This window comes from Neomonachus schauinslandi, chromosome 3 (assembly GCF_002201575.2).
Source record: "Neomonachus schauinslandi chromosome 3, ASM220157v2, whole genome shotgun sequence".
NCBI lineage: Eukaryota > Metazoa > Chordata > Mammalia > Carnivora > Phocidae > Neomonachus > Neomonachus schauinslandi.
This window is the reverse complement of record NC_058405.1, coordinates 45,163,629-45,189,133: the sequence shown is the minus strand read 5'-3', so window position 1 is coordinate 45,189,133 and position 25,505 is coordinate 45,163,629. Positions and strand designations below refer to the sequence as shown.

At 38.6% G+C, this 25,505-nt stretch overlaps 1 protein-coding gene across 4 annotated transcripts in view; it reads right to left on the bottom strand.

Moving 5' to 3' along the window:
* Positions 1-25,505, bottom strand: part of DIAPH3 (diaphanous related formin 3) — a 488,058-nt gene that overhangs the window by 376,297 nt on the left and 86,256 nt on the right. For all 4 annotated transcript variants that reach the window (XM_021697835.2, XM_021697836.2, XM_021697837.2 and 1 more), the window contains one exon: positions 1,848-1,978. In XM_021697835.2, the coding sequence (XP_021553510.2) occupies positions 1,848-1,978 (131 nt within the window). The remainder of the gene's footprint in view (positions 1-1,847; positions 1,979-25,505) is intronic.

The following is a 25,505-nucleotide window of genomic DNA, read 5'->3' as shown; positions in this document are numbered from 1 at the left end:
TTGCTATTTACCCAAACCCCACATCTAAGACAGTGCTTGGTAAATATCAGGTACTCAGTAATTATTTTTTAAATGAATATATTAAAGAGGTACAGATTAAACTGGAAACCAGAGCTCTTCACGTATGATTATACCTTTCAAATTCCCAGTTCAACTTAGTCTCTAATAAGGGCCAAGGTAAAACCGAAGGAGACTAAAATTAAACCATGTTTCAATCAACAGATCTTCACTGAGGATTTTTTATGTGCTGTGCACTGTGCCTGGTAAAGAGAAGTACATAAGACATACGAAGTCCCTGGCCCCCTGCCCATCACACTTCCATCTAAAGAACAGTCTGGAAGTGGGGGAAAATGGAAAAACAAAGATAAAGTTGAAATATACTTTGTTCACTCTTCATACTCCTCAGTTAAACCTCACTCGCTTTCATGTCTCAGCAGGTAGGGTCTTCTTGTTTTAAATAGTTGTTACTGCCAAGGATTTTTTCATACTGTAGCCAAACTTCAGAAGTGTCCAGAAAAGTACTAATCAGAGATGATATCAAAAAGATTCTATATTATTAACTTCCATAGTCATTTTAGCCCTAATATGTATTTATATCTAAGTAAATATACATGTAATACAGATATATTCTCATGCAAAAACAAGCATTCATTTATTATACAAAAGAAGCCAAAACTGATCTACTTAAGAGCCTTGCAGCTCTGAAATCCTGATTTTATGACTGCTCATTTTTTTTTTTTTAACAATTTCTGCCTGAAGTTTTTCAAGAATATCCTGAGCTTAAAAGTCTAAAACCTGATTTATAGAGACATCTGTATTAGTGTTGCCAGATCCAGGACACCTAGTTAAATTTGGATTTCAGATGAACAACAAAAATTTTTAGTGTTAGTATGTCTGAACTCCAGATTTTACTGGGCATCTTCTATTTTTACTTGCTAAATCTGGCAATATTAACTTATGTGCTCCTATAAAGATATTATTTCCAATAAAGGAAAAGTTAATTAATGGTATTTCTTTCTATGTCAAACAAAATTTCAGCCAGTATACAATACCAAAATTCAGAGTGAAACTCACTTTTTTTATTGTTATGTTAATCACCATACATTACATCATTAGTTTTTGATGTAGTGTTCCATGATTGTTTGTGCATAACACCCAGTGCTCCATGCAGTACGTGCCCTCTTTAATACCCATCACCAGGCTAACCCATCCTCCTACCCCCCACCCCTCTAGAACCCTCAGTTTGTTTCTCAGAGTCCACAGTCTCTCATGGTTTGTCTCCCCCTCCAATTTCCCCCCTTCATTCTTCCCTTCCTGCTATTTTTTTTTAACTCCGTTTCTAATCATGATTGTTCTCTTTTAAAAAACACCATAAATTTAAAAGAAAAAATTTTTAAGATGGGGGGGTAGAGCGTGCACGTGAGTGGGCAGAGCAACAGAAAGAGAGGAGAGAGAAAATCTCAAGCTAACTCCCGGCTGAGCACAGAGGCCAACGTGGGGCTCCATCTCACAACCCATGAGATCTTGACCTAAGCCAAAATCACAAGTCAGACGCTTAACCAACTGAGCCACCCAGGAACCCCAGTTTTTTTAAATTTTAAGAAAAAAATAAAAATTTTTAAGTCCATAGGGTATGTATCACTTGGTAATAAATACAAAAAGTACTGACACTATATTTCATCATGCATATAAATATTACATGTTCACTTTTTATCTTGAGACAATCGTTGATGTATATACCACCTATTTGCAGGTGCTATGAAGAAAGTATTAAATAAAAGTAACAGATTAATGACATCTGTTTAATTTACCAACATGCCCCAGTGATGTTCAGACAGATGAATTACCTCACAGGATTACTAGTCAAAGACACGCGGAGGGACTCCAGACATGTGACAAGTCTCTCATCTGCACACCCCATTTTCAGTTCATGGATGAATTCCTGAGGTGAGATCTGTCGCCTACTCTTAAGACTTCCCTGTAAATTAAAGAAAATAAATTGATCTTCATTAAAGTAATATCAATTACATTAATCCCCCCCCTTTCATATTAGCAGCTACACATGACTACACTAAGCAGTATTATTTTGAGGGAATGATTTCCTTCCGCCCACAAATACAAAGCATAATCCAGGATATTCACGAAAGATAAAAACATCAAAAAGGTTTGCAAATTAAAAGGGCTTTTTTCAAATCCCAAATATCATGGAAAACAATCAAGTATTTACTACAGAAATATCTGAAAATATAGTCCTCTATTTTAGGCCCATGCAAAATAAAAAGCAAACCTCAATACAGGAACAACCCTCTTAAAATTAGTATTCCAAGCGTCACAAAAAACGGCTGTAAGTCATTAATTGACCCAACTACCGTCAAGTGCCCAGTTCTAAGCACAGGATGCACAGAGATTATCAAAACCCAAGTCTGGCAAGAGAAATGCACGCAAGGAAATAACACTTCTCAGCGCAGTCTAATTCCTATAACGGGGTACCAAGGCACTCAGAGGAGGAAGCCCTAGCTTGCTGGAGCAGATGAGGGAAGCCTGAGGAACAGGGAAAAGGGAAGTCCATTCAGGAGACTAAGAATTAGGAACTCCTTCCAGACTACCACATGGCATCCATGTACAGCCACAAAGAAAACCAGAAGCACTTACAACAGAATGAGGGTAGCAGCCAGATCATGAAGGCACAGAGCACCGCTCTGCAATTAGATTTTCCAGGGCAGTTTTGGAAGGCTCACTCTGGCACGTTGTAAGAGTTGGAGTTCGCTCATTATGCAATATTTAGTACCTGCTAAGTGCCAGACACTGTTTTTTGTTTTTTTTTTAAGATTTTATTTATTCATTTGAGACACAGAGATAGAGAGAGAGAGAGAGAGAGAGAGCATGAGCAGGGAGAGAGGCAGAGGGAGAGGGAGAAACAGGCTCCCCACTGAGCAGGGAGCCCAATGCGGGGCTTGATCCCAGGACCCTGGGATCATGACCTGAGCCGAAGGCAGACGCTTAACGACTGAGCCACCCAGGCGCCCCATCCAGACATTGTTCTAAGTGTTACACAGAGAACAGTACACAAGGGACAAAAATCCCTAGATGCATGGAGCTTTCTTCTCCATGGAGAAAAAGAAAGCCAGGCAGACAATAAATGAAATAAGCAGGTAAACAGTTGCTTTGTGGCTAGTAAAAAGTGCTCCAGAGAAACAAAAGCAGAGAAGAGGATTAAGGAGCCCAGGAGGTGGTTGGCAATTTCAAACAGGGTGCTCACAGAAAGACTCACAGAAGAATCTGAAGGCCTCAGACTTGAGTATTAGAATAAAGGTCTGAAGGAGATCGAAGCAAGCATACTGGTAACTGAAAAGTTGTGATGGAAGGGACTGTACCCTCACAGGCCACCAAAGGAACTCTGACTTTTACTCTCAAATCAGGAACATGAGAAGACCTATTAAGAAGACACATAGTCCAGATAGAAAATGATGAGCATGATGAACAATAAAGTCCAGAACTGTATCTGTGTCAGTTACAGATTATACATCCAAGGGGAAGGAATTAATACATGTTCAAAAGCAGGTTAGTAGGGATGGCAGGAAATCAGATGCATTTTTTTTCATTTATTATTAAATTTGCCATAATATTGTCCAAGGAAACATTCCCAATAATGCAAAATAAATTAGCACTGGAAAGACGGATGGTTTTCATCAATTGCAAAGTGGTAATTTACTAAAGAATATTCTGAGATTTTGCTCGTAAAACTAAGAAAATAAAGTGGAAAGGGGAAATGAAATGGTGAGAACAGTGAAAATAAGCACTTTTAAAAAAAAAAATCAGTGACTGTTATGTATCATTAAAGAGAATACATTTAACTTGTACTGACATAGCATTTATCAGTAAATTTTTCTGCTTTAAATTACTAAAGTACTGCCTGTTCAACACAGAAAATTTGGAAAACAGAAAACAGGGGGAGAAAGGTGCCTCAAAATGATTATTAATTTGATATTTCTCCTTGAAGTTTTTTCCTCATGTAATATGTACATAATATCCCATATATATTCATAAACACCTGTACTTTACTTTCAAAAACATTAGAGCATATTGTTTGGTAAGCTACTTTTATTTTTAGTCATGTTTCATAAACATATCCCAGTATCTTAAATGAAATTTTTTTTTCCCCTGTCTACAGGCTATTAACATACCTAATTACTTACCTAATTTATTTTTTTTTAAAGATTTTATTTATTTATTTGAGACAGAGAGAATGAGAGAGAGAGAGCACATGAGAGGGGGGAGGGTCAGAGGGAGAAGCAGACTCCCTGCTGAGCAGGGAGCCCGATGCGGGACTCGATCCCGGGACTCCACGATCATGACCTGAGCCGAAGGCAGTCACTTAACCAACTGAGCCACCCAGGCGCCCCTACTTACCTAATTTAGACCCATATCATTGGGCATGTAGGTTGCCTAGCACAATTTCTTCTCATCTTAATTTTTCAAGTTTCCTGTCAGGCCATATTGTCAGGCCAATATTTTATCCAAATATATACCAATAGAAGTTAAACCAGATGATCTTTCTGTAGTACTTGATATTTATAGTACTTGATTCAGTACTCTGAATTTATCACTGAAATAATCATGATGGGGGAGAAGGGTTCAAAATAAACCAAAACTGAACAGATCAACTGGTTCCCTTCAACAATAAATGGGTAAGACCATATAGTCAATACTTTCAAAATATAAGAGTAAAAAACAGTAAATGCATTTGAACAAAAATAAAATTAAAAAAAAAAAAAGCAGTTACCTCCCCCACCACTTAACCCTATCTTTCAGAGGCAATCATTTTCATTCCCTTAACTGTTTCTTCTGATAGCTACTTAATATGTCTAAATAGCATGATTACTCTGATCTCTCTAAACCAGTAAGTTTTCAGTATTACCTTTGACTTCTATTATGAAAGATGACGACTTAGTTATCTTAAAACATTGGAATTTGTACTCTTCCACCATCTGACTATAGTGAAAGGTAAACTCAATTGAGACAAAAGAGGTCAATTCCACGAAATGGAAGTTCTAGGAGATCCAGAGATTTTTGGATAACTGAACTTAGTAGTTCTTTAGTTTGTTTCATGACACAAAATAGAACATCATATACCCCCGTTCATAAAAAGTCTTCCAGCTACCTTAATTCCCATGTTCGTCACACCAACACGTTGGTCCCCCTAAAAGTGAGAACACAAGAAGCATGTTGGCTCTTACCATTCCTAGTCAGTATTGTACTGGAGATACTAGCTAGTGTGGTAAGGCAACAATAGACAGATTAGGAAAGTAGTAGTAAAACTGTCTATTTGCAAATGAAATTGTCTACATGAATTTAGCAAGATCACAGAATAAAAGCTCAACCTCTAATTTTTTTTTTTATTTCTAAATACTACTCACAGTGGGAAATAAAAATTTACTACTTATTTTTAATAGCATCAAAAGAGCCCTCACAAAATAATCAGGAAAATTTTTAACAAAAGAAGAGAAATACTTCTATTCTGAGAAGTACAAAACATTGTGAGGAGGTATTGAAGGTCGTGACCTAAATAAATGATGCTATGCCAGGCTCATGGATCAGAAAACTCGATATTATTAAGACATTGTGAAGAAATACATTTTCTGAAGAACGAACTATATATTCAATATAATCACCATCAAAATCCCAGCAAATTTTGCAGAAATTGAGAAGCAGCTTCTAAAATTTATATGGAAATGCAGGAACCCTAAAATAGAATAATTTAAAGGAATAAAGTTGGGGGGGTTTCATCTGATTTCAAGATTTACTATAAAGCTACTGTAATCAAGTTAGAATAGTATCAGTAGAACAGTCGAGAAATACACTTGCACCTATGTGGTCAATGATTTTCAACAACAGTGTTAATGGATTTCAATGGGCCAAGAAGAACCTCCTCAACAAACAGTGTTGGAAGAACTGGACATCCAAATGAGAGAAAGTGAACCTAGACCTTAGACCTAAATGTACAAGCTAAAATTTAATGTCTACAAGAAAACACAGATGAAAATCTTCACTACCTTCAGGAAGGCAAAGATTTCTTAGGACAAAAAGCACTAACTACAAAATTGATAAATTAGACTTAAGATAGTTTTATTAAGACCATGAAAAGCAAGCCACAGACTAGGAGAAAAATATCTGCAATACAAGCTAAGACGTGTGCAGTCTTGAGACTTTACCCTACATAACAAGCTACGTGAGTCTGTTACTGGTTTGTAAGTGCTGGTAGAAAACATACGAGTTCTTAGTTAGGGACAAAGGACTCTATTATGCCTCTACTCGTTCCCCAACCCACCAAGTCCCGCACTGGCTCCCTGACGGATGCCTGTGCATGCAGTGGATTGCATTATAGGACACTAAGCTTGGGGGACTCACCAATTTTATAATGAATAATAACAAGCCTGCTCACTGTCTACAGGGAGACCTAACCACCTCTCAAGGCAGCTCACTGCAAACACAAGACTTGAGAAATGGTTTGGGTATGAAGTCAGGCCTTGCATTCTTGGGGTAACCAGAATAAATTATACAGGGATACTCAGGGCCCATAGCAGACTGCCTTTCCCAACAACAAATGTATCTCATAAAGATCTGTATTCAGAACATTTAATGAAGGCCTACAACTCAGTAGAAATAAAACAGTCCAATTAAAAAATGATCAAAAGACTTTACCAAAGAAGATATATGAATGGCCAATAATCACAAGAAATGACATTCGAGATCATTTGTCACCAGGGAAATGCAGTTTAAAACCAGGGAGAAAAAAAACACAAATGGGATATCACTACACACCCCCTAGAATAGGGAGGATGTAAAGCACCTAAAACTCACTCACAATACTGGTAGAATGTAAAATGGTATCATCACTTTGACAAAAAGTTTGGCAGTTTCCTTTAAATAGACACACAACAGAGGCGCCTGGGTGTCTCATTCGTTGGGAGTCTGCTCAGGTCATGATCCCAGAATCCTGGGATCGAGCCCCACATCGGGCTCCCTGCTCGGCGGGAAGCCTGCTTCTCCTGCTCCCACTCCCCCCTGCTTGTGTTCCCTCTCTCGCTGTGTCTCTGTCAAATAAATAAAATCTTTAAAAATAAAAAAACAATAGACAGACACGGAACAGCGGATTCAACAATTGCACAGCTAGGTGTTAAGCAGGAGGAAAAACCAACAACAAAATTATTCATACAATGTTCACAGCAGCTTTATTCGTAAGAATCAAAGACTGGGAACAACCCAAGCATTCATCAAGTTGTGATATATCTATACAATAGAATACTATGCAACAATAAAATTCACTGATAATGCAACCAGACAGATTAAAAAAAAAAAAAAAAGACTGCTGAGTTAAATCAAGCAAGAAAAAGTAGATAATGTATGGTTGCATTTATATGAAAGACCAAGACCAACCTGTCAATCTTTCGTCCAGCAACACTCTCTGGTTCAAGGCAGTGAAGCAAATCTGTAAACAGTTTTAATTGTGTTTGGGTGGAAGGTGGGGGTAAAGACAGACAATATTTTAAATGGGGGCAGTAAGTAGATTTTTACCAATCAAAACTGGAAAGGACAGAATAATCTTACTGTCTAAAAATAATTCTTTATTGCAGCCATAGTTAAGTGTTTCCAGTTTGAGCAATTTATTATCTAAAAACTTCTGCATTTTCACCTGAGATTCCTTCCTCTTAATACCCTCCACTCTCACCATCACCACGGCATCCTGGTACAAGCCTACTCCTACACATCAGACCTGGTTTGAGACTAACTGCCCGGGACAGGCCTTTAGTGAGCCACAAAAGGTGAGTCCCCCATCTATGGATTCCATGTTCTTAATGCTCACCACTGTATTAAAATAATTTTAACTACCATTTATTATGTGAAGGATATTTGGAGCACCTACTCTTTCCAGATCTTGTTTACATCATGTAGATACATAATGTAGATACAATGCAGATACACTGTTTACATGAAGTCCAAGTCAAAGACAACTCCTATCTAGGTTTTTGGCCCAAGCAAAAATGTGATGCTGTGTGCTTCAATGGGGAAGATGAAAGAAGCAAAGTAAGTGGTAGGGGAAGTAGCTATTTGAGAGTCCCAAGTCTGGACAAATGACATTTTCCTAAGAAAATAACATTTGAGGGGGCACCGTGGCTCAGGTCATGATCTCAGGGTCATGAGATCGAGCCCCATGTCAGGCTCTGCACTAAGCAGAGTGTCTGCTTGAAATTCTCGCTCTCCTTCTTCCCCTCTCCCCATTCATGTACTCTCTCGCTCTTAAATAATCAGGGAAGGAAGGGAAGGAGGGAAAGGAAGGGAAGGGAGGGGAAGGGAGGGGAAGGAGGGAAGGAATTTGAGCAGAGACCAGAATGAAGGGGCGGGGGGCGGGGGGGGGGGCATGGAAAATCTGCAAGAAGTGTGTTTCGAGCCAAAGGAAAAGGCAGAAAAGAACTGGGTAGATTCAAAGGACAACAGAAAGACATCTCAAAATGCCAGGGAACATGACAAAGAGTTGTAGAGAACAAGAAGACACACAATAAGCTGGTGTCTGGTCCTGGAGGCAGGGGACAGACAAACTGCAGCCTGAGTGCCAAATGTTTTTATAGGACTCTTGAGCTAAGAGTATTTCTTACATTTTTAAAAGCTTGTAAAAAGGAAGAGGAAACACGGGCACCAGCACAAGTAACTGAAACCCTGGGTGACTTACAAAGCCTGAGATGTTTACTGTCTGGTCATTTCATACAAAAATTTGCTGGTCCCTGAGGGGGTCTTACAAACCATGGTGAGGGCTTTGGGTTTTATTCTGAGGGGATGGAAAACTACTGGAAGTACCCAGCAGATAAATTTTAAGATCTATTAAAAATCAAACACTTTTAAAAGATTATTCTAGCTACTCTATGGGAACAGACTCTAAGTAGCAAAACATGAAACAAGAAGACCAATTAGAAGGCTAGCATTCTGTCTGGTCGAGAGTTGACAAGTAGCCTGGTACAAGAAGCCAGTGACGGAAGGCATGAGATCGGCTCAATATGAAGTTAGATCAGACAACACTAGCTGAGAGTTTGGAGGTGAGGTGTGAAAGAAATTCAAAGATGATGCCAAAGTTTTTGGTTTTAACAACTAAGTGAGCAGCGCTGCCATCTACTGCTCAACAGCGGCATGAATGGTAGACTGGGGATAAGCCTGGTCAGAAGGTCAAGGGGAAAGAAAGAATGGACAACTCCTTTGAGCAAATTTCCATAAAGGAGAGCAAAGAACTGGGGCAGCAACTGGAGGGGAACCTATAGGGGGATTTTTTTGTTGGGGGGGGGGGGGGGGGGGGGAGTGGTTGGAACCCCACCATGTTTGCATGCTGATGGGAATAACCAAGCAGGGGGAATGCAGGTACGGATGCAGGAAAACAAACAAGGAAAGAAAAAACTCTTAGGCAGATAACACAGGATGTGGCCTATGATACAAGAGGAAGGGTTGATGTTACACAGTCACCGGTCAAGTGTATCACTGTAAGAAGAACCCAAGCATAGATGAAGGGAAAAGACTCAAGGAGACTGTTAGACCTGGTGATCAGGAAGTGAGGTATGAAAGTTCTATTCTCATTGCATCGACCTTCTTGGGGATAGAAATAGCAATATAATCGGCTAAGAGGACGCAGAGGTGGAGGTAGAAGAAAAGGTATGAAATCTTTTTCAGAAAGTCATGAAGTGCACTGGCAAGGGCCATGTGGTAGGGTTACAGGCTAACCTGTCGACTGTGGTCATTCAGAAAACACTAGTCAGTGTGGCTGCATGCTTCCTCCCAGATGCATGCTGTGTGGATGTGCAAAGGCAGAGAAGGTAGGAAGTTGAGTTTGACCAAGGGCAGAGTTTATATGGACCAAGAGGCAAACAAACAGATTGTTACTCAAGGTAACAACAGAGTACGTGTCTAAAGTCAATAAGGAAAGAAGGGCGTGGTGGTTAGAAGGCAACGGACACAAACAAATGGTAGAGTCAATGGATCGGCAGTTCTAAAAGGGTTATGGAATCTTACAGTGGGAATAGTAAGTAAGCAGAAAGATCGATAATACTCAGGAGAGTCTGTAAACCGTATTTATAGGTGGTATTTTACCCGAGGCAGTAAGTGGTTGAGATTGGGTAGAAAAACAAAGATTGTAGGAACTGGGAAATTCAAGGAAATGAGAGGATGGAATGTTGGATGGATCCTCTAGGTGAGCAATGATGTCAGTAAGGATGAGGGCAGCGGCAGCAGCAGGAAGAAAAGCAAAGGCTAGGGAGCCATATGAATAAGAAGGGAGCTATGACTAAGATGGAAAGATGGAGTCTGTCAGTACATGCTAGCACCTCTTTGTGTGAGGCCTTCTCCACTAAGGACAGCGTCTGCTGCTGCCTAATTCATGGCTCTGCCATCAGTCCCTCGTAACATGCCCGGCATTCAGTGAATGAATGAGGTTGTAATAACACTGAAGATATGCATAGACTAAGGATTAAAACAACAAAGGAGAGGAAGATAAGTCACCAGGAAAAATTTCTGGAAGAAAGAATACTTACTCAGAAAGGAAGATCTCAAATTAAAGACATAGGAAATAGACCAGATAATTGTGTGATCGGCTTTCGCAGGATTTCCCCTTTTATTAGAGTACTATCAACATACAGGTACATAAGAAATGAAATTGTGGGGAGAAATAGGACACATGAATAATCAGAAATATTCCTTTTAAGCACAGCTCTTCTTGTGTTTCTTTCATTTCACAGAACTTCAAAGGAAGCAGGAAGTAGGGGGAGAGAGGAAGGACACTCCCATCTGCCTATCTCTGATTCTATTACCCATGAAGATGAAAATACTTAGAAAGCTTTATCCCCCATGGTATCAAAACACATTAGTGAGATAAGGATGTCTGCCTGACATCACAAAAATTAGAAGGATATTTATCCAACATAATTTTTAAATCTTTTTTAATCCTTTAAATTTTATTCTGAAATACCAAATGCAGGATAGAAAGAAAAGTACATAACATTCCCCTTGTCAGATTCCTTATTAAATGTGTTCTAAGATACAAAAATAAGGTATATAAAAAATATGTACTTTCACCACTTACTTCCTTCACCATTTCTGTATTTCGGAAACCAAATATCCTTTCTTTTGCTACGTACTATTCAAGGTGATGGTAGTCATTTCTGTACCTGAGTCCATGCCTGCATTTCATCTCAGTTCAGGTATCAGAACTGCTCAGTAAGTTTCTCCATAATTTTATTTTATTTACTTGTTTGCAGAATTTGAAATACCTTTTCTCTGATAAATTAAAAATACATCCCATTTCCAGTTACCAGTAGACAGCATTAAAGAACTTTCATTTTTCAAATAATTGAATGATTCCTACACAGGTATGGAGAATCCACCCTTCAATGGTGGCCTAATTTTAAAAATAGTCAAACGGGCTATCTCCAGAAAGTCTGCATGCTCTGCAAGAAGAGGACCCCCCCCCTAACGTATATGTGGGTGAGGACAAATGACCTTTTAGTCCCTAGTAGAATGTCTAACACATGACAGTTGCTTTAAGCAAGTCTGCCTACATTATCTGAGACATCACAGAAGTTAGAAATTACATTCTTACACACAACTCCAATCATTATAAACTATTACTAAACTCATTAAATCATACCTTATTCCTCTCGGAATGTAGCCTGCACCCAAATTCCCCGTACTACCTCCTCAATGACAGGTAACGGTCGCTTACACCTAAACCCATAAGGGAAAATCAGCATGTTTTAACATGACCCAAAATATATAACCTCTAGCAATTAAAAACTTAAAATTTGGGGGGACTGTAAGAAAGCACTGAAACCTTAACTGATTTTTATATGCAGTTATTAGACTCACGATCCCTCTCCATGACATTCACTTTGTAATTTTTAGCAGGTAAACTGCAAAGAACAAAAAAATTCCATCAACATAACGCCAAAGGAGTCAAAAGCCTAAGTTCTCACAGGGATGTCAGTGTGTGTGTGTGTGTGTGTACGTGTGCACACGGTCTTACATGGGCGTGTGTGTGCCTGCTTCTCTGTCAGTAACTCTAAGTCAACTGCCTCAGTTTCTCTAGCATTGTAACTCCTGTATTCTTGGAACCTAATTCAGGTGATGAGACTAGTGAAGACAAGTAAGATAATATGAAATGTGGAGACTATTTAAATAGTTTGCATTGATAAGGACAGTATTTTAAGAAAACCGCAGAATCAGCACTGTGCAAAATAAGGGTAAGCACAGTTGCTGCCAAGGGGGTAATTATAATCTAAGTTACTATCATGTATATTGCTATTAAAATGCATTGCAACAATTTCCTTGCATTTTTTTTTTTTTTTTTTTAAAGATTTTATTTATTTATTTGAGACAGAGAGAATGAGAGACAGAGAGCATGAGAGGGAGGAGGGTCAGAGGGAGAAGCAGACTCCCTGCCGAGCAGGGAGCCCGATGCGGGACTCGATCCCGGGACTCCAGGATCATGACCTGAGCCGAAGGCAGTCGCTTAACCAACTGAGCCACCCAGGCGCCCAATTTCCTTGCATTTTTCAAATGATTTCTAGGATCTCTAATGTCACTGATCAACAGAAACACTAAGCTGTCATTGCTGTATGAATTACTTGTTTTCAGAACATTTACAACCCCAAGAGATCTCCAGTACCAATAAAATGTTACTCAGAGATGATATTATGCAAACTCATAGTAGAAACTATGAGCAATGAAAAGTCCTGCAGGAAGGGGTGTTCACCAACAAAAAAAAAAAAAAAAAAGTTTAGCAAAGAGTTCCTTTTAGGAGTTATATTTTTTCTATAAACATTTAATGAGCACCATTATGTACCAAGAACTCTGCCTATAATTTTGGAGTCTGCTTTTAACATACATTAAAAATAGCATACATTAAAAGTTTAGAATTATCAAGTACATTTTACAAAGGAACGTGATAAAATACAGAAAAATCTGTGGCTCTCCCCCTTTCAGTTTCTAAAATAGCTCTACAGGGGGAAAAAAATAAAGATTGATCCAACACTAATTTTAGCCACTCAGAAATTAACCTGAAGTAATAAAAGAAATTCAACACATTACATTCCTCTTATTATCCATCAATACCTAACTAGCATTGACTTCCCTTCTATTCACAGGAAAGCTTTCTCACATCAGCCCATTGCCTTCAATATGACACTTGAATTTTTAGACTATTTTGTGTATTTAAGAAGTGTTCCTTCAACTGCTAAATGCACTACCCTGCTATTATAGTACTTGACTTGGTTACCATGACCAGAACTGAGGCGTTCCTTTAGTTTGTTTTTGTTGTTCTTGTTTGGGGTTTTTTGAGAGAGAGAGTGCACGAGCAGGGCAGAGTAGGGATGGCTACAAGAGAGAGAATCTTAATCAGGCTCCATGCCCAGTGCGGGGCTCAATCTCACAACCCTGAGACCATACCTGAGCTGAAATCAAGAGTCTGACACTTAACCAAGTGAACCACCAAGGCGCCCCTGTTCTTTTAGCTTTTAAACCTCAAAAGGATGGACTGTTAACAGTGAACGGTCAACTGCTTCTACCCATAGCCAGAGAACAGAAGCCAGATAAACTACGGTGACCCACACACCATGAACACATTGCGTGAACCATAACATGCAGTTATTAAAAAGAACAAGATCTCTGAACCTTATAGCATTATTTTCATGATATAGTTTGAAGTGGAAAAATTAGCAAAGAATTTAATACCTGTGTTTATGAAAAGAGATGGAAGCAATAATCAGGAATGTTCATGAAATTGTACACCTTCGGGGAGTAGAGGGGAATGTGGGAGGTAAGACGGGGAGAACATTTAAGAGACAAGAGGTTAAGTGACAGTGCTTTGAGTCTACCTCTGTGTATGTTCTGACTTTTGCTTTTTCATATACTCAAAAAGGAAAAATTATGATCAAAGAAGATGGGAAGAAAATCCTAAAATGAAATGAATCCAAGTAGGTAAACCTAATTGTATTTCAAATATATAATGATTTCAGAGAAATCAGCTAGAATATAAAAATCAAAGGTAACAGTATAAACTTGTGGTTTGAGTGAAAGGGAGAAGTATTTGGATACAGCTAGCTAAAAATAAAAAAATAGATATAAGATGGGTGCGTGTACACACATATACTATAGGTTTTCTATATATGGATTTACTTATATTTAATATTCACATACATATATGCAATTTCCAAATATGTACACATCCATATACACGTCTTATACATAAACATATAAATGTCTACATACATATATATACATACACACACACACACATATATATATATGCTCTCTGTCTGAAAGGGCCTAGAGATAGAGATAGCCCATTAGGAGACCTGATCTCTAAAGAGCATTCTCTAAAAGAAATTATTCCCTGGATAAAGGACCGATTCCAGGGCTGGGGCTAGGACACTACAGGAGGATCTTGGAAGATTTTCACAAGACGGTGAAAAGTGCTCAAAGAACAGTGGGGATACGCCATAGGACAAAGGAACCAGCCTAAGGGGTTTCTATTGGTTTCTACAGGCTAGAGGGTGGGCTATGGAGTGACTGCTTCAAGGGCAAGGGGTTTCCTTTGGGGCTGATGGAAAGGTGCTGGAACCAGACCGTGGAGACGCACAACACTGTGAAGGTACTGAATGTCGATACACTGCACACTTTATGATGGTCAAGATGGTAAATTTTGTATTATGTGGATTTTTCCACACACACAAAAAACGAGTTTTACAAAACATTTATAAAACAGAAAATTTGTCATCTTCGAAGTCGACAGTTGTCTTGAAGAGAAGGAAGAGAAGGACCAGGAGCTACGCACCGGCCAACAATGTCCCATTGCTCCAGCTGGGTCCTGGTTACACCCGGGTGTTTATTCTGTGTTGGTTTATTCAGCAGTATACTGAAGATTTGTCAACTTCATTATAGACATTTTATTTAAAAGTATCTAAAAACCATATCCAAATGGACTAATTTTTATGCTTTATTCTATTTCTAAGGTTACACAGTTACATTCAAACTTTCAAATCTTTGGGTTTCAAAGCATGCCATTTAAAAGGTTTTACACTAAATGTCATTTTCTTGCTGAAAAATGAAATTAAATGAAACAAGTTACAGTGTCAAATGAGGCCCCACTTGTTTATATTTAGCATCTTTGGTATACCTTTTAGAACTAAAGAATGTTTAGTTCCATCTGAACAAATTGCACTTTAAAACCTAAAAAAAAAAAAAAGGCAAAAAAGTTGGGGTTGGGGGAGCTGATTAAATAAACATGGATGTTCTAATTTGCCAGCCTCTATTTGATGGTTCAGTGAAGGATAAAGATCTATTTGGCACATCTGAACAGAGAGAAAAAAATGTGCTGATGCTCTTAGTCATTGGTTCATTATCTTCTTTATTGTGATTATGTTTATGTAAGAAAAAACAAAACTTCATTGGGCCTTTACCGAAAAAGAAGGGGGGATGGGGAGGGAGGTAAGAAAACACCAGCTGTTCCAGTCTTCAAAATCAGGCGATTTGTTTTTCGGTCCCTTCAGGTAATTGCAATTTTCTGCCTCCACAATTCTGAGTATTTTCAAGTGTCATTGTTACATTTACAGTATAAGCCTGTCTTTTTTCTTTTTCTTGATTTAGAGATGAAAACCAACTTCTTCATATACACATACTATCCTACCAATCTAACCTAAAAAAATAAATATACAACAGCACAAAATGTAACATTTTTCAGATTGTTCTTAATAGAATTAACATTAGGGGCACCTGGGTGGCTCAGTCGTTAAGCATCTGCCTTTGGCTCAGGTCATGATCCGAGGGTCCTGGGATCAAGTCCCTTATCAGGCTCCTTGCTCAGTGGGGAGCCTGCTTCTCCCTCTGCCCCTCACCCCCCACATTCGTCAGTTCTCCCACGCTCTTTCTCTTGTTCTCAAATAAAAGATCTTTAATTTTTATATATATATAAAATTTACATTAACAGCTAAATATGGGACCAAAAAATAGGAAAAAAACAAGATCTTGGGATCAGAATCACATCCCCCTATGATCAGCTGTGGCACTTTGGCTTCTGGTTCTCTCAGTGTCAAATGTTCCCAGTTCTTATGGAGTGGAGGAAGCTGTGAAATTGAAATACACTTGGAATATACCTGTATTATATGATTTTTTTCACAAAAAGCATATATTCCTCTTTACTTAGCAATTTTTAAAGCTGTGCAAGTTTATAGAACAGAGCAAAGCAAAGCTAAGGAGGGACCCATAGTCTGCAGGGTTGTTTAGAGGGGAAGCAACAAGAACCAACAAATTGATTAAAATGAGAAGCAACTGAAGTCAACAAAAAGGAGTTAATTGTTCATTTGTGTTTTTCCTTGTAACAAAGTACATATACAGAAAAGCTAAAACTGTCTCATATTTCTATTTCCCAGAATCCCTGGCATTATGTTCTAAGCAGATACTACATAAACTAATAAAATGAGAGGACAAAAAAGCTAATGGCCCTAAATTTACTCAACTACTATGCTCCTGCCAAGAACATTCAAAAATGCTAAGTTTAAAAACTTTGATAGTCCCATGGTAACAATTCTGTGACTTCATAATTTCTAAGGTGTTTTGGAAAACTTACCTATCCATCTAACAAGTCATTCAATAAATGTGGCTAGAAGGATCTACTGTGTACCAACCATTATGGTCAGTAATGAGACTCAGAAAGGAGTAAGAGAAAATTCTGTCCCCAAGGTAGTCATCATCAGGTAAGAAAGAGCACCTGAACAGTTACAAGGTTGGGGAGGCTGGATAGGAATCCATCCTTGGTGAACAGAAGGCGGGGGGGGGGGGGGGGGGCGCGGAATGTCCCAACTGTCACTCAGGAAATCAGGGAAGGCCTCTCAGTAAAGGTAATGCAAGAACCGGGTGTTAAAAGACGGGGAGTGGAGAGTAGAATTACACAGACAACGTGGGCAAAATGAGGTGAAAGAGATGGGGCATTTTAGGAATCAAATGGCTACATTACAGATGGTGCAGGGAGCGAAGACAATGAAAGCACGAAATACGCAGGCACCAGAATGTGGAAGGTGCCTACCGCATCCCGAGGGAAGTCAGCGTTAGCCCACAGCTAACAGGAAGCCACTGCATAATTGGAAATCATACAAAAAAAGCTGTGTGTCAGAAAGATACTAGGGCAACAGTGAGGAAGACAGAGACACAAGCCTCTGAGGTTAGAGACACAAGGCCAGTTCAGGTGAACCCGTAAGAAAGATTTCATCTTCTCAGTTTTATTATAACCTTTAAAAAAACAAACAGAACAACAACAACAACAAAAAGAGCTGGAAAGTGTTACTAGAGTTGGGCACAAAAGTGTGTTCGCCTCACACAAGGAAACCTAACAGGTTGTATCTCCAAGGCGCTTAAAGGACAAAAGAGGGAGAATGGTTTCTCCTGTTCACAGACACAAAGGAGCCTCTCTCTAACCCTCCCACTCTTCTCAAAAATATTCAGTGCTCCAGTAAGGGAGGAAAAAAAAGTATTTCCAAACCTGCTTTTTCAGCCTCATATCCAACTGTTCTCTTTCAAAGGAACTTCACTCTGGACAAAATAAACAACTTCCAATGTACAGATGCACATCATGGTTTCCCACACATAAAATACATCTTTGCTGATGGGATTCCTACAGCCTTCCACATCCCTACCTCCGAACGGTTCCAATCCTACCCATCCAATCCCACTGAATGCCACTCCCCATGGAAACTTTTTCTCTCCCCTCAGCAAGAGATGATCTTAACCTCCCAATTCCCACTTTCAGGTTTATATTTCCTATTGTGGGTTAGTTACTTCTAGCTTCTTTTAGCAGCCTATTTCTATATTTTATGACTCCTAGCAGATTTAAAACCTCCTTAGAAATAAGATAAATTTGGGGCTCATCTTTATATGCACTGCAGAAAATAGGAGCTCAAAGACCAGTGTAAAAAAATTTTTTTAAATCCCATCTCGATCAAAACCATGTTAGGGCAGTTGGTTAAAGCCAACATAGTTGCACCCATTCCTTCAACAATATTTGCTGAGCATCTCTTAAATGCCAGCAGTGATTCACACATTACAAATGAACAAAACCAGCAAAATCCCTATTAAGCTTTGGAAATGGACTCTTGGGATTTTTTATCAATTTGGGGGGTAATTCTTTCCCTTCAGGGTAGTTTCAGTATCATCACTACTTAGACCAGTTATTCAGTATATTTCTCTTCAAACACTTCCTAAACCTTTACATTCCTATATCCACCAAGCACTGCCCCCTCCTGAATCACATGGATAAATAAGAATACCTGTCCTAGTAGAAAAGATCAAAGGATCAAATCTCAAGCTCGGTAGTGCTGTGGAAGAATTTGAACAAAAGGCTTAACAGTAAAAAATAATACAAATTCTTTGTGTTCCCAGACCTGGTCTTACATTTTTTATTATCCATCCGTTTCCTCCACTAAAAAGTAGGCTACATGAGAGCAGGGGTACTTGCTTTCAGCTCTAACACAATATCCCTACTGCCTTGAACAGGGCCTGGCACAAAATACTTGTTTACAGAAGGGAAAAAAAAAATGAATATATGAATGAGATTAAACAATTCCACTCATCTACTATTTCTACTAATCTGATACTGGAAGGACTCAATGTAAAGATCATGACTCAGAGACCTGCCCTGTGTCAAGCTGTCAACATGTTTTTCATCTTTGGATTTGATCTTAAATTCCCAGAGTAGTTTATAAATAGGCTGTCATTAACTACCAAAATCACTGCTAACTCAAGAGGAGGGAAATGCCCATTCATCACAGCTTTAAGCAACAAAAAGAGATGCTCCATACAGAACTGCACAAATTCAGGTATAAGGCTGGGGGGGGGGGGGGTGAGGGGGCAGCTGTGTAGCTTTCCAAAAACCAAGGAGGAAATACATGATCCTGGAGGCATTGCTTAATCATGGTTTCAAATGATGTATTTCAGAATGATAACTCTGATGATGGTCTGCAGAAATTTACATATTCCCTACTACTTACTAAATATCAAAATAAAATTGAACACTTTTAAAAAGCAAATACCCTATTTTGTGAATATGTCCTACTTACTAACTCCTGATAAAAATAAATCACAACTCTGAAATGTAGAATTTTTTTTCCAATTTTTAGTCACCATGACAGGTCTTGATTCATAATTAAATAACATGGTATTGCTGGGAAGTGTTTCACAGCCGCCTCTCAGGAAAAACAGCTTTTTGGTAACGTTTGCCAATCTGTGTAAATACTCCCTGATAGCCAGCTTCAAGCACTGAACGTGAACCAACCAGCTCCAGAAACCAATGCAAAGTACATCGCGCTAGACTCGTGTGGGTATGGCACATGCTGTGGCCAGAAACCAACCCTTCAATAATGTCGTGTGCATACACTATGTTCCAGGTTGGGATGGAGGCATGATAACAATTATACAACCCGTGTTCAGGTGTGTTACAGTTTTTGTGTAAATGAGAATGGCACAATGCCATATGTACTACAAATCACTGAAAAATCTAAGACAAATCTCTTTCATCTTCAGTTGGCAATGGCTTATACTCATTTTCAGTTGCTCAACCACCAATCCCATTTTACCCCCATCTCCATATGAAGTACCAAGTTAACCTAAATGTATCAAATGGCAATGAATTTAAGCTCCTTCCTCAAGGGTTATATGCTTATTACATGTATGTTATGGTATTCTAGACGACATTTAAAAAATTTTCCTTCCTGAAGCTCTATTTCTCTTTCAATTTACATCTTCTAATACATTTACTCAACCGGTATTTATTAAATGCAACATATATGGCCTGATTTTATAAACACATACACTGTGTAATAAGCATTTTACATCTCTCTATTCAACCAAGATTTATTACATGCCAGATGTATGGATAGCAGATCTCTTGTTAGGAGAAGGAAATACCAAAGTGATTAAGGAATTACCTCAAGTTTATTTCCTTCACAGTAAATCTTTGCCATCTTCAACATATGCCCAAAGTTTAGGGTTTTCCATGTTTCTCACTTTATTTGAGCAGAATTAAAATACAGCATTCTGTAATCCCTTAATAGTTTAAGTGTACCCAAAACTTTATTGCCCTTTCAATATGGTTTTCTTAATTTTTTAAACTCAAACTTTATTCATTTGTGTGTATGTATATATATTTTTAAATATATAATTTAAATAAATGTGACATAGTTTATATACATAAGTATAATTTTTATAAATCTGTAAATTTTTTCTTTGACCCAGCTACTATAGCCCCCTTCCCATTGTAAGGCAATTCATGTAAAAAGCCTGGTATGTACCTTTTCATATTTTAACCCAGGCACACACAATCCTCTATTTATACACATAACAATTATACCGTTAGAGAGTTTATTTTTTAATGGCATCATTTTATATAATTCTCTGCATCTTTTCTGGCTTATAGCACATGGAACTTTCTCAAATTATCTAGTATTCTAATTCATTCTCTTTAATATTGGCAGAATACTCAATGGTATGGGTAATTTATTTACCCATTTCCTTCTATTTCCAGGTTTTTAAACATAGTGACTACTACTGAAGAAAACACATCTTTGTGCATGTCCTCTCTATTGGTGCTTTTATTTCTATTTCACAGAATCCCAGAAGTGGAACCCCTGGGTTAAAAAACATGTGTATTTCTTCTTTCTCATAGACCTTTCAGATAGCTTTCCAAAAATACTGTATCATAGTACAGTTCCACCACCCATGTATGAAGGTAATTTTCCCCCACATTCCCACTGGAATAGTAAAATATGCAGTTGGGGAGGGGGGACGCCTGGGTGGTTCAGCCTGTTAAGCGTCTGTCTTTGGCTCAGGTCATGATCCCAAGGTCCTGGGATTGAGCCCACGTCCAGCGCACGCTCTGTTTCAATTTTTAAGAAAAATTTAATATGCAATGGGTATAAAGTCACTTTACTCTGAATATCCACAACTACAGATATTTGTATTTATTTAGATTTCTTCTTCTTGAATGGTCTTTTCAGACCCTTAGCCCATTTTTCTATTGATTTTTTTTTTCCATTTTTCTAGGCAATTCATAAAAGCTCGTTCTAGGATAGAGGTATTAATCTCGTCAAAACCATTAGACCTCTATTTTTTTTTACCAGATTGTCTTTTGCATGTGATGTTTGTTAAACAAGTGGTTTTAGCTTTAACAATTATGCCTTTGTTTTCTCTTACAACTGCAAGGTTCCGATTTCTTGAAGAAAGCTGTGCTGTAGTCAGGGCCGAAGACAGGAACATCCAGAGGCCGAGGGAAAAAGAGAGACAAAGTTCTGGCATCAGACCCTCATTCTGCTCATCCCTTGTCTTCCAAGTAGAAGTCAATAAATGGCCTGTTTTGCTCAAGTTAGTTTAAACTGGGCTTCTATCACTGAGCCAGCACAGGTTTGACTAATACGGTGATGTACTCTCCCAAATGAATTGCTACATTTGATACACTGTGGGTTTTATGCACATAGCAGAAAAAAAAAAATCTGTACTATATAAATTATTTCCCATTCTCACCGCCCATGTCAGTGTTCCTAAATCTCCACGTTTATATGAAGAAAATATCACTACATGGTTTAAGGAAAATGAAATCTAATTATTTCTTAATGGACAATAGCTAAAGCTTTTGAGATTTATGTATAATTGACAGTATTATTTAAATTACTCCTAAGGACTATGGTAATAATACACTTAGAGTTTCCATTTGACAAATGTGTTGTTTTCTTAACACACAATTTCACACAATTTTTATCCTTTAAAATGTTCTATATTTTTATACCAGAAATGAGAGAAGCTTTACTTCCAGATACCAGGTTCAAAAGCTATGAATACGATGGCTAATACTTAATTTTAGAAAGTACTTATAATTTTACATGTTTGTTCTCATTTTAAAACCCAGATTCCTAATAGCTTTATTCCTATGTAATTCTACCTTTTTTTCCTTAAGACTTTGTATTTATTTTTAGATAAAGAGAGAGCGCACGGGGGTGGGGGGGTGGCGCAGAGGGAAAGGAAGAGAATCGCAAGTAGACTGCCTGCTGAGCTCTTATCACACTCTTACCACTCCACACTCTGTTATCCACCCAAATGGCCCAATAGATGTATGAAAATAGGATGAAAAAAATCAACCAGGCAGTATTAACCTCCTATGCTACACACCTGTTGCTCCCCAGACTTGTGGAATCATTTCCTTACTGCAAACTGTTCGGATCCATACGTTGCTTCTTCCTTTGGTGATTTGCTAGGCATGTGTTCCAGCTGCTTACTTGATCTTCTGGTATCTGCTCCTCAGCCTAGCCTGGACCTCAGGGTCATGTGAATTGGGGCTATTTGCCCAATCGGGATTGTTCTGGCCTATTCATGGTCAAAAGGAAGGGGATTTTCAAGGTTCTAATTTATCTAGATCATTCCCTTTTCGGGGTATTCTACTTGTCTCCTCTCAGGACAGTGTCCCTTGGAGCTCTAGGCTTCAGGAGCCGAGCCTCAGAGTTGCCCATAACAGGGTTAACCACGGCCTCTAGGACACACTAGTGCTTCTATCTGCAGTTTGACGGGGGTGCCATGGAAGACTACATTTTTATAAAAAGGGTTCTTTCACCAAACAGAATTTAGAAGCCATTATTCAACAGTATTTGTTTCTATTTCCCAACCTCAAATGACCCTCAAGATAGCGTTCAGATATTTTTTCTCATTTTCTATTCCTTTAATACCTGTTCAAAACCCATTAGCTCTTTTTGAAACTCTATCCCTCTCTGCCCTACTTTTGACACATGACTTTGCCCCTCACCTCCCCGAAAATAGCAAAACTAGGCAGTACTGACTCCATTTTCCTCTTCGACCAAGAAAATCAGGATTCTTCTAGCTTTACTCAATCTCCCACACAGCAAAACTGTGTGCTTCCTTATTTTTAAGACTGAACACTAACCATCAGTCTAGTCCGAGCACTCTTTTCCACAAACCCTTCAACCACACCCACCCTCACCTCCCTCAATTCTGCTTCCTGTCAGACTACTATTTTTCTTTTCTAGCACTACCAACAAAACTGACAAGCATGGTGTAATCTCACTATCCCCCTTCCCCACTACATCCACTTCTCCTAAGCCCTCCCAGATTTGGTTACCTGCCCCATCAACCCTTCCTACAGTTTCTCTTACCAGTGACCATCAAGGAACTCCGCATCTCTAGGCCGCATCTCAGGGCCCAGTCAACAATCTCCCCTGAAGCACAGCTCTGTTCTATTCTCCCACCTGAGCTCTCCTCTCCCTACACTATCCCATCTAATCCTTCTCGACTGCCCTACATCCTATCTAAAGAGGCAGATCTAGCTGTAGCAGCTTCGCAAAATCCTCTCCTTTGTTTCTCCTCTTTTCCCCACTTAACAGAGGCTTTCACAGTATCTCTACTACTCTTCTCTTCTTGCTAACTTTACCGGTAAGTTTTCAACCATGTCTTTACACCAATTAATGTGAGAACTAATCTTCAGCATGCCATGACCAATTTCATGAATTTCAGAGAAAAATCTATACACCTTGGTGTTCTCTACAGCTAAGTGTTCTGTCAGACATCACTTTTATATATACCAACACTAAAATTTTCCTTGAAACAGAGAATACCAGAAAACACTAGAAGATAAATGCATTTTTCTCAAAGAGTGCCTTACACTACCTCCTGCAAGTCACAGTTATTAAGGGTCTCTCATAAGCCTCAGAATAAAAGCAGTTGGAACATTTTCAGGACAGTATTAGAGTAAGAAATATCAGAAATGAGACCAACACTTTAAAAATCTCTAGAAAACACACCTATCATCAGTACGTACTGCTAAATGCTTAATTTAACACACATGCCACATGCCACACATGCAGTTAACAACATGCAGAATTTCATTTACTCTCCACAACCACCTTAAGGTTGATATTCTCAACTTCGTGTTGCAGGATTCCAAGAAAAGTAACCGAAAATGCTAACCACCATTATATCCGGCAAAGAAATAACAGTTTTTATTTTCTTTTTGCTTTGTATGTTTTTTTTACAAGGATTATATATTACTTAATGAAAACATTACTGAGTGAAAACACTAAGATAAAGACATCAAGTTTTCAACTAAATGGCTTTGAAAGCAGGGTTTGTACTGGAGGGACATTTCCTGGTAAAAGCAAGAATCCAAGAATTGTCGGAAATGGAAAGTAACTTGGAGGTTATCAGATCTACTCCCCTAATTTTTTAAGACTGGGGGGAAAAATCAGTTTAAGTAATAATTTCTAAGGCACAGAAAAATCACATGAAATACTTCAAATATAAATAATACTTTTCATATATTTCAATGTAATAATATACCTCTTTCATGAATCGAGTCTCCAGGTTCTCTCTTTTTCATTTAGTGTGGTATTTACAGCCCCAGCATTGTCACACATAGGTAAAGGCTTAATAAACACTATTTAGCAATGATCACAAACTGAACATTTAATTTAGAGATTTATCCAGATATTTCCAAAACTTAAGGTCTGCAAATAAAAGTGATTATGCAATGAGTGCCAATTTACTCCAAGAATATAAAATGATTCTGTGTGCTCTTCCAAGTTACATTTAAAAGCTTTGCAAACAGCACACTATTAGCTCTGCTGATTTGTTTTTATTTTTGTAATTGAAATGTGGTCCATGTTACCAGGCCATCTGCACCATGGCAAAATGACTTAGTAAACAAGACAAAAATGGTGTTCTGTTAGGAACAACATCAGATTTTGTTTCTGCTAAGAAAATATTACTCTAAAAAGACAATTTCTGGGATCAAGGCTGAAGACTTGGCGGAAGGAAGCCACAGCAGGAACAGTCTGTTACACCACTTAGGGTACCAGCTAGGAGACTGATCAGAGTCCAGTGTGTCCCCCACCACCTCCCCAAGGCAGAGTAGAATGCATTCTCCACACGGTGCTGTGCGCAAGAATCCAGCACCTGACTGTACACGTACGGCCCACATATCCCACCGTGTTCTTTTCACGGTTACACATTTGGTCTCTCCTCAACTGTGAGCTCCCCGAAGTGCCAAAGACCTTGTCTTATTCACATTAGCTTCCCCAAATTTCTTATGCACAGAATGGATTGCTGTAGCCTAAAAAAAAAAAACAAAAAACAAACAAAAACAAATCCAAGGGGCAGGCAGTGAAGTTCATTGTTCACGTCTCGGCACATCCAGAAGTAGGACATAATCTGGGCAATGGTTGCCCTCCCTCTTCCCCTAGCTCTTCACCGCATATCATCCTGTTCCTTTTTGGTCCAAAAAAAAAACCTGTTTATCCTAAGAAATACACAAAAACATCAAAAACTAAACGTCACCCACAATCCCACTAGTCCTTTTTAAGTAAACAAGGAAATGGAAGCCTTTGCCTCAGTTTCTCCAAATGTAACCTAAGAGGACACTGCAAATGCTTTTG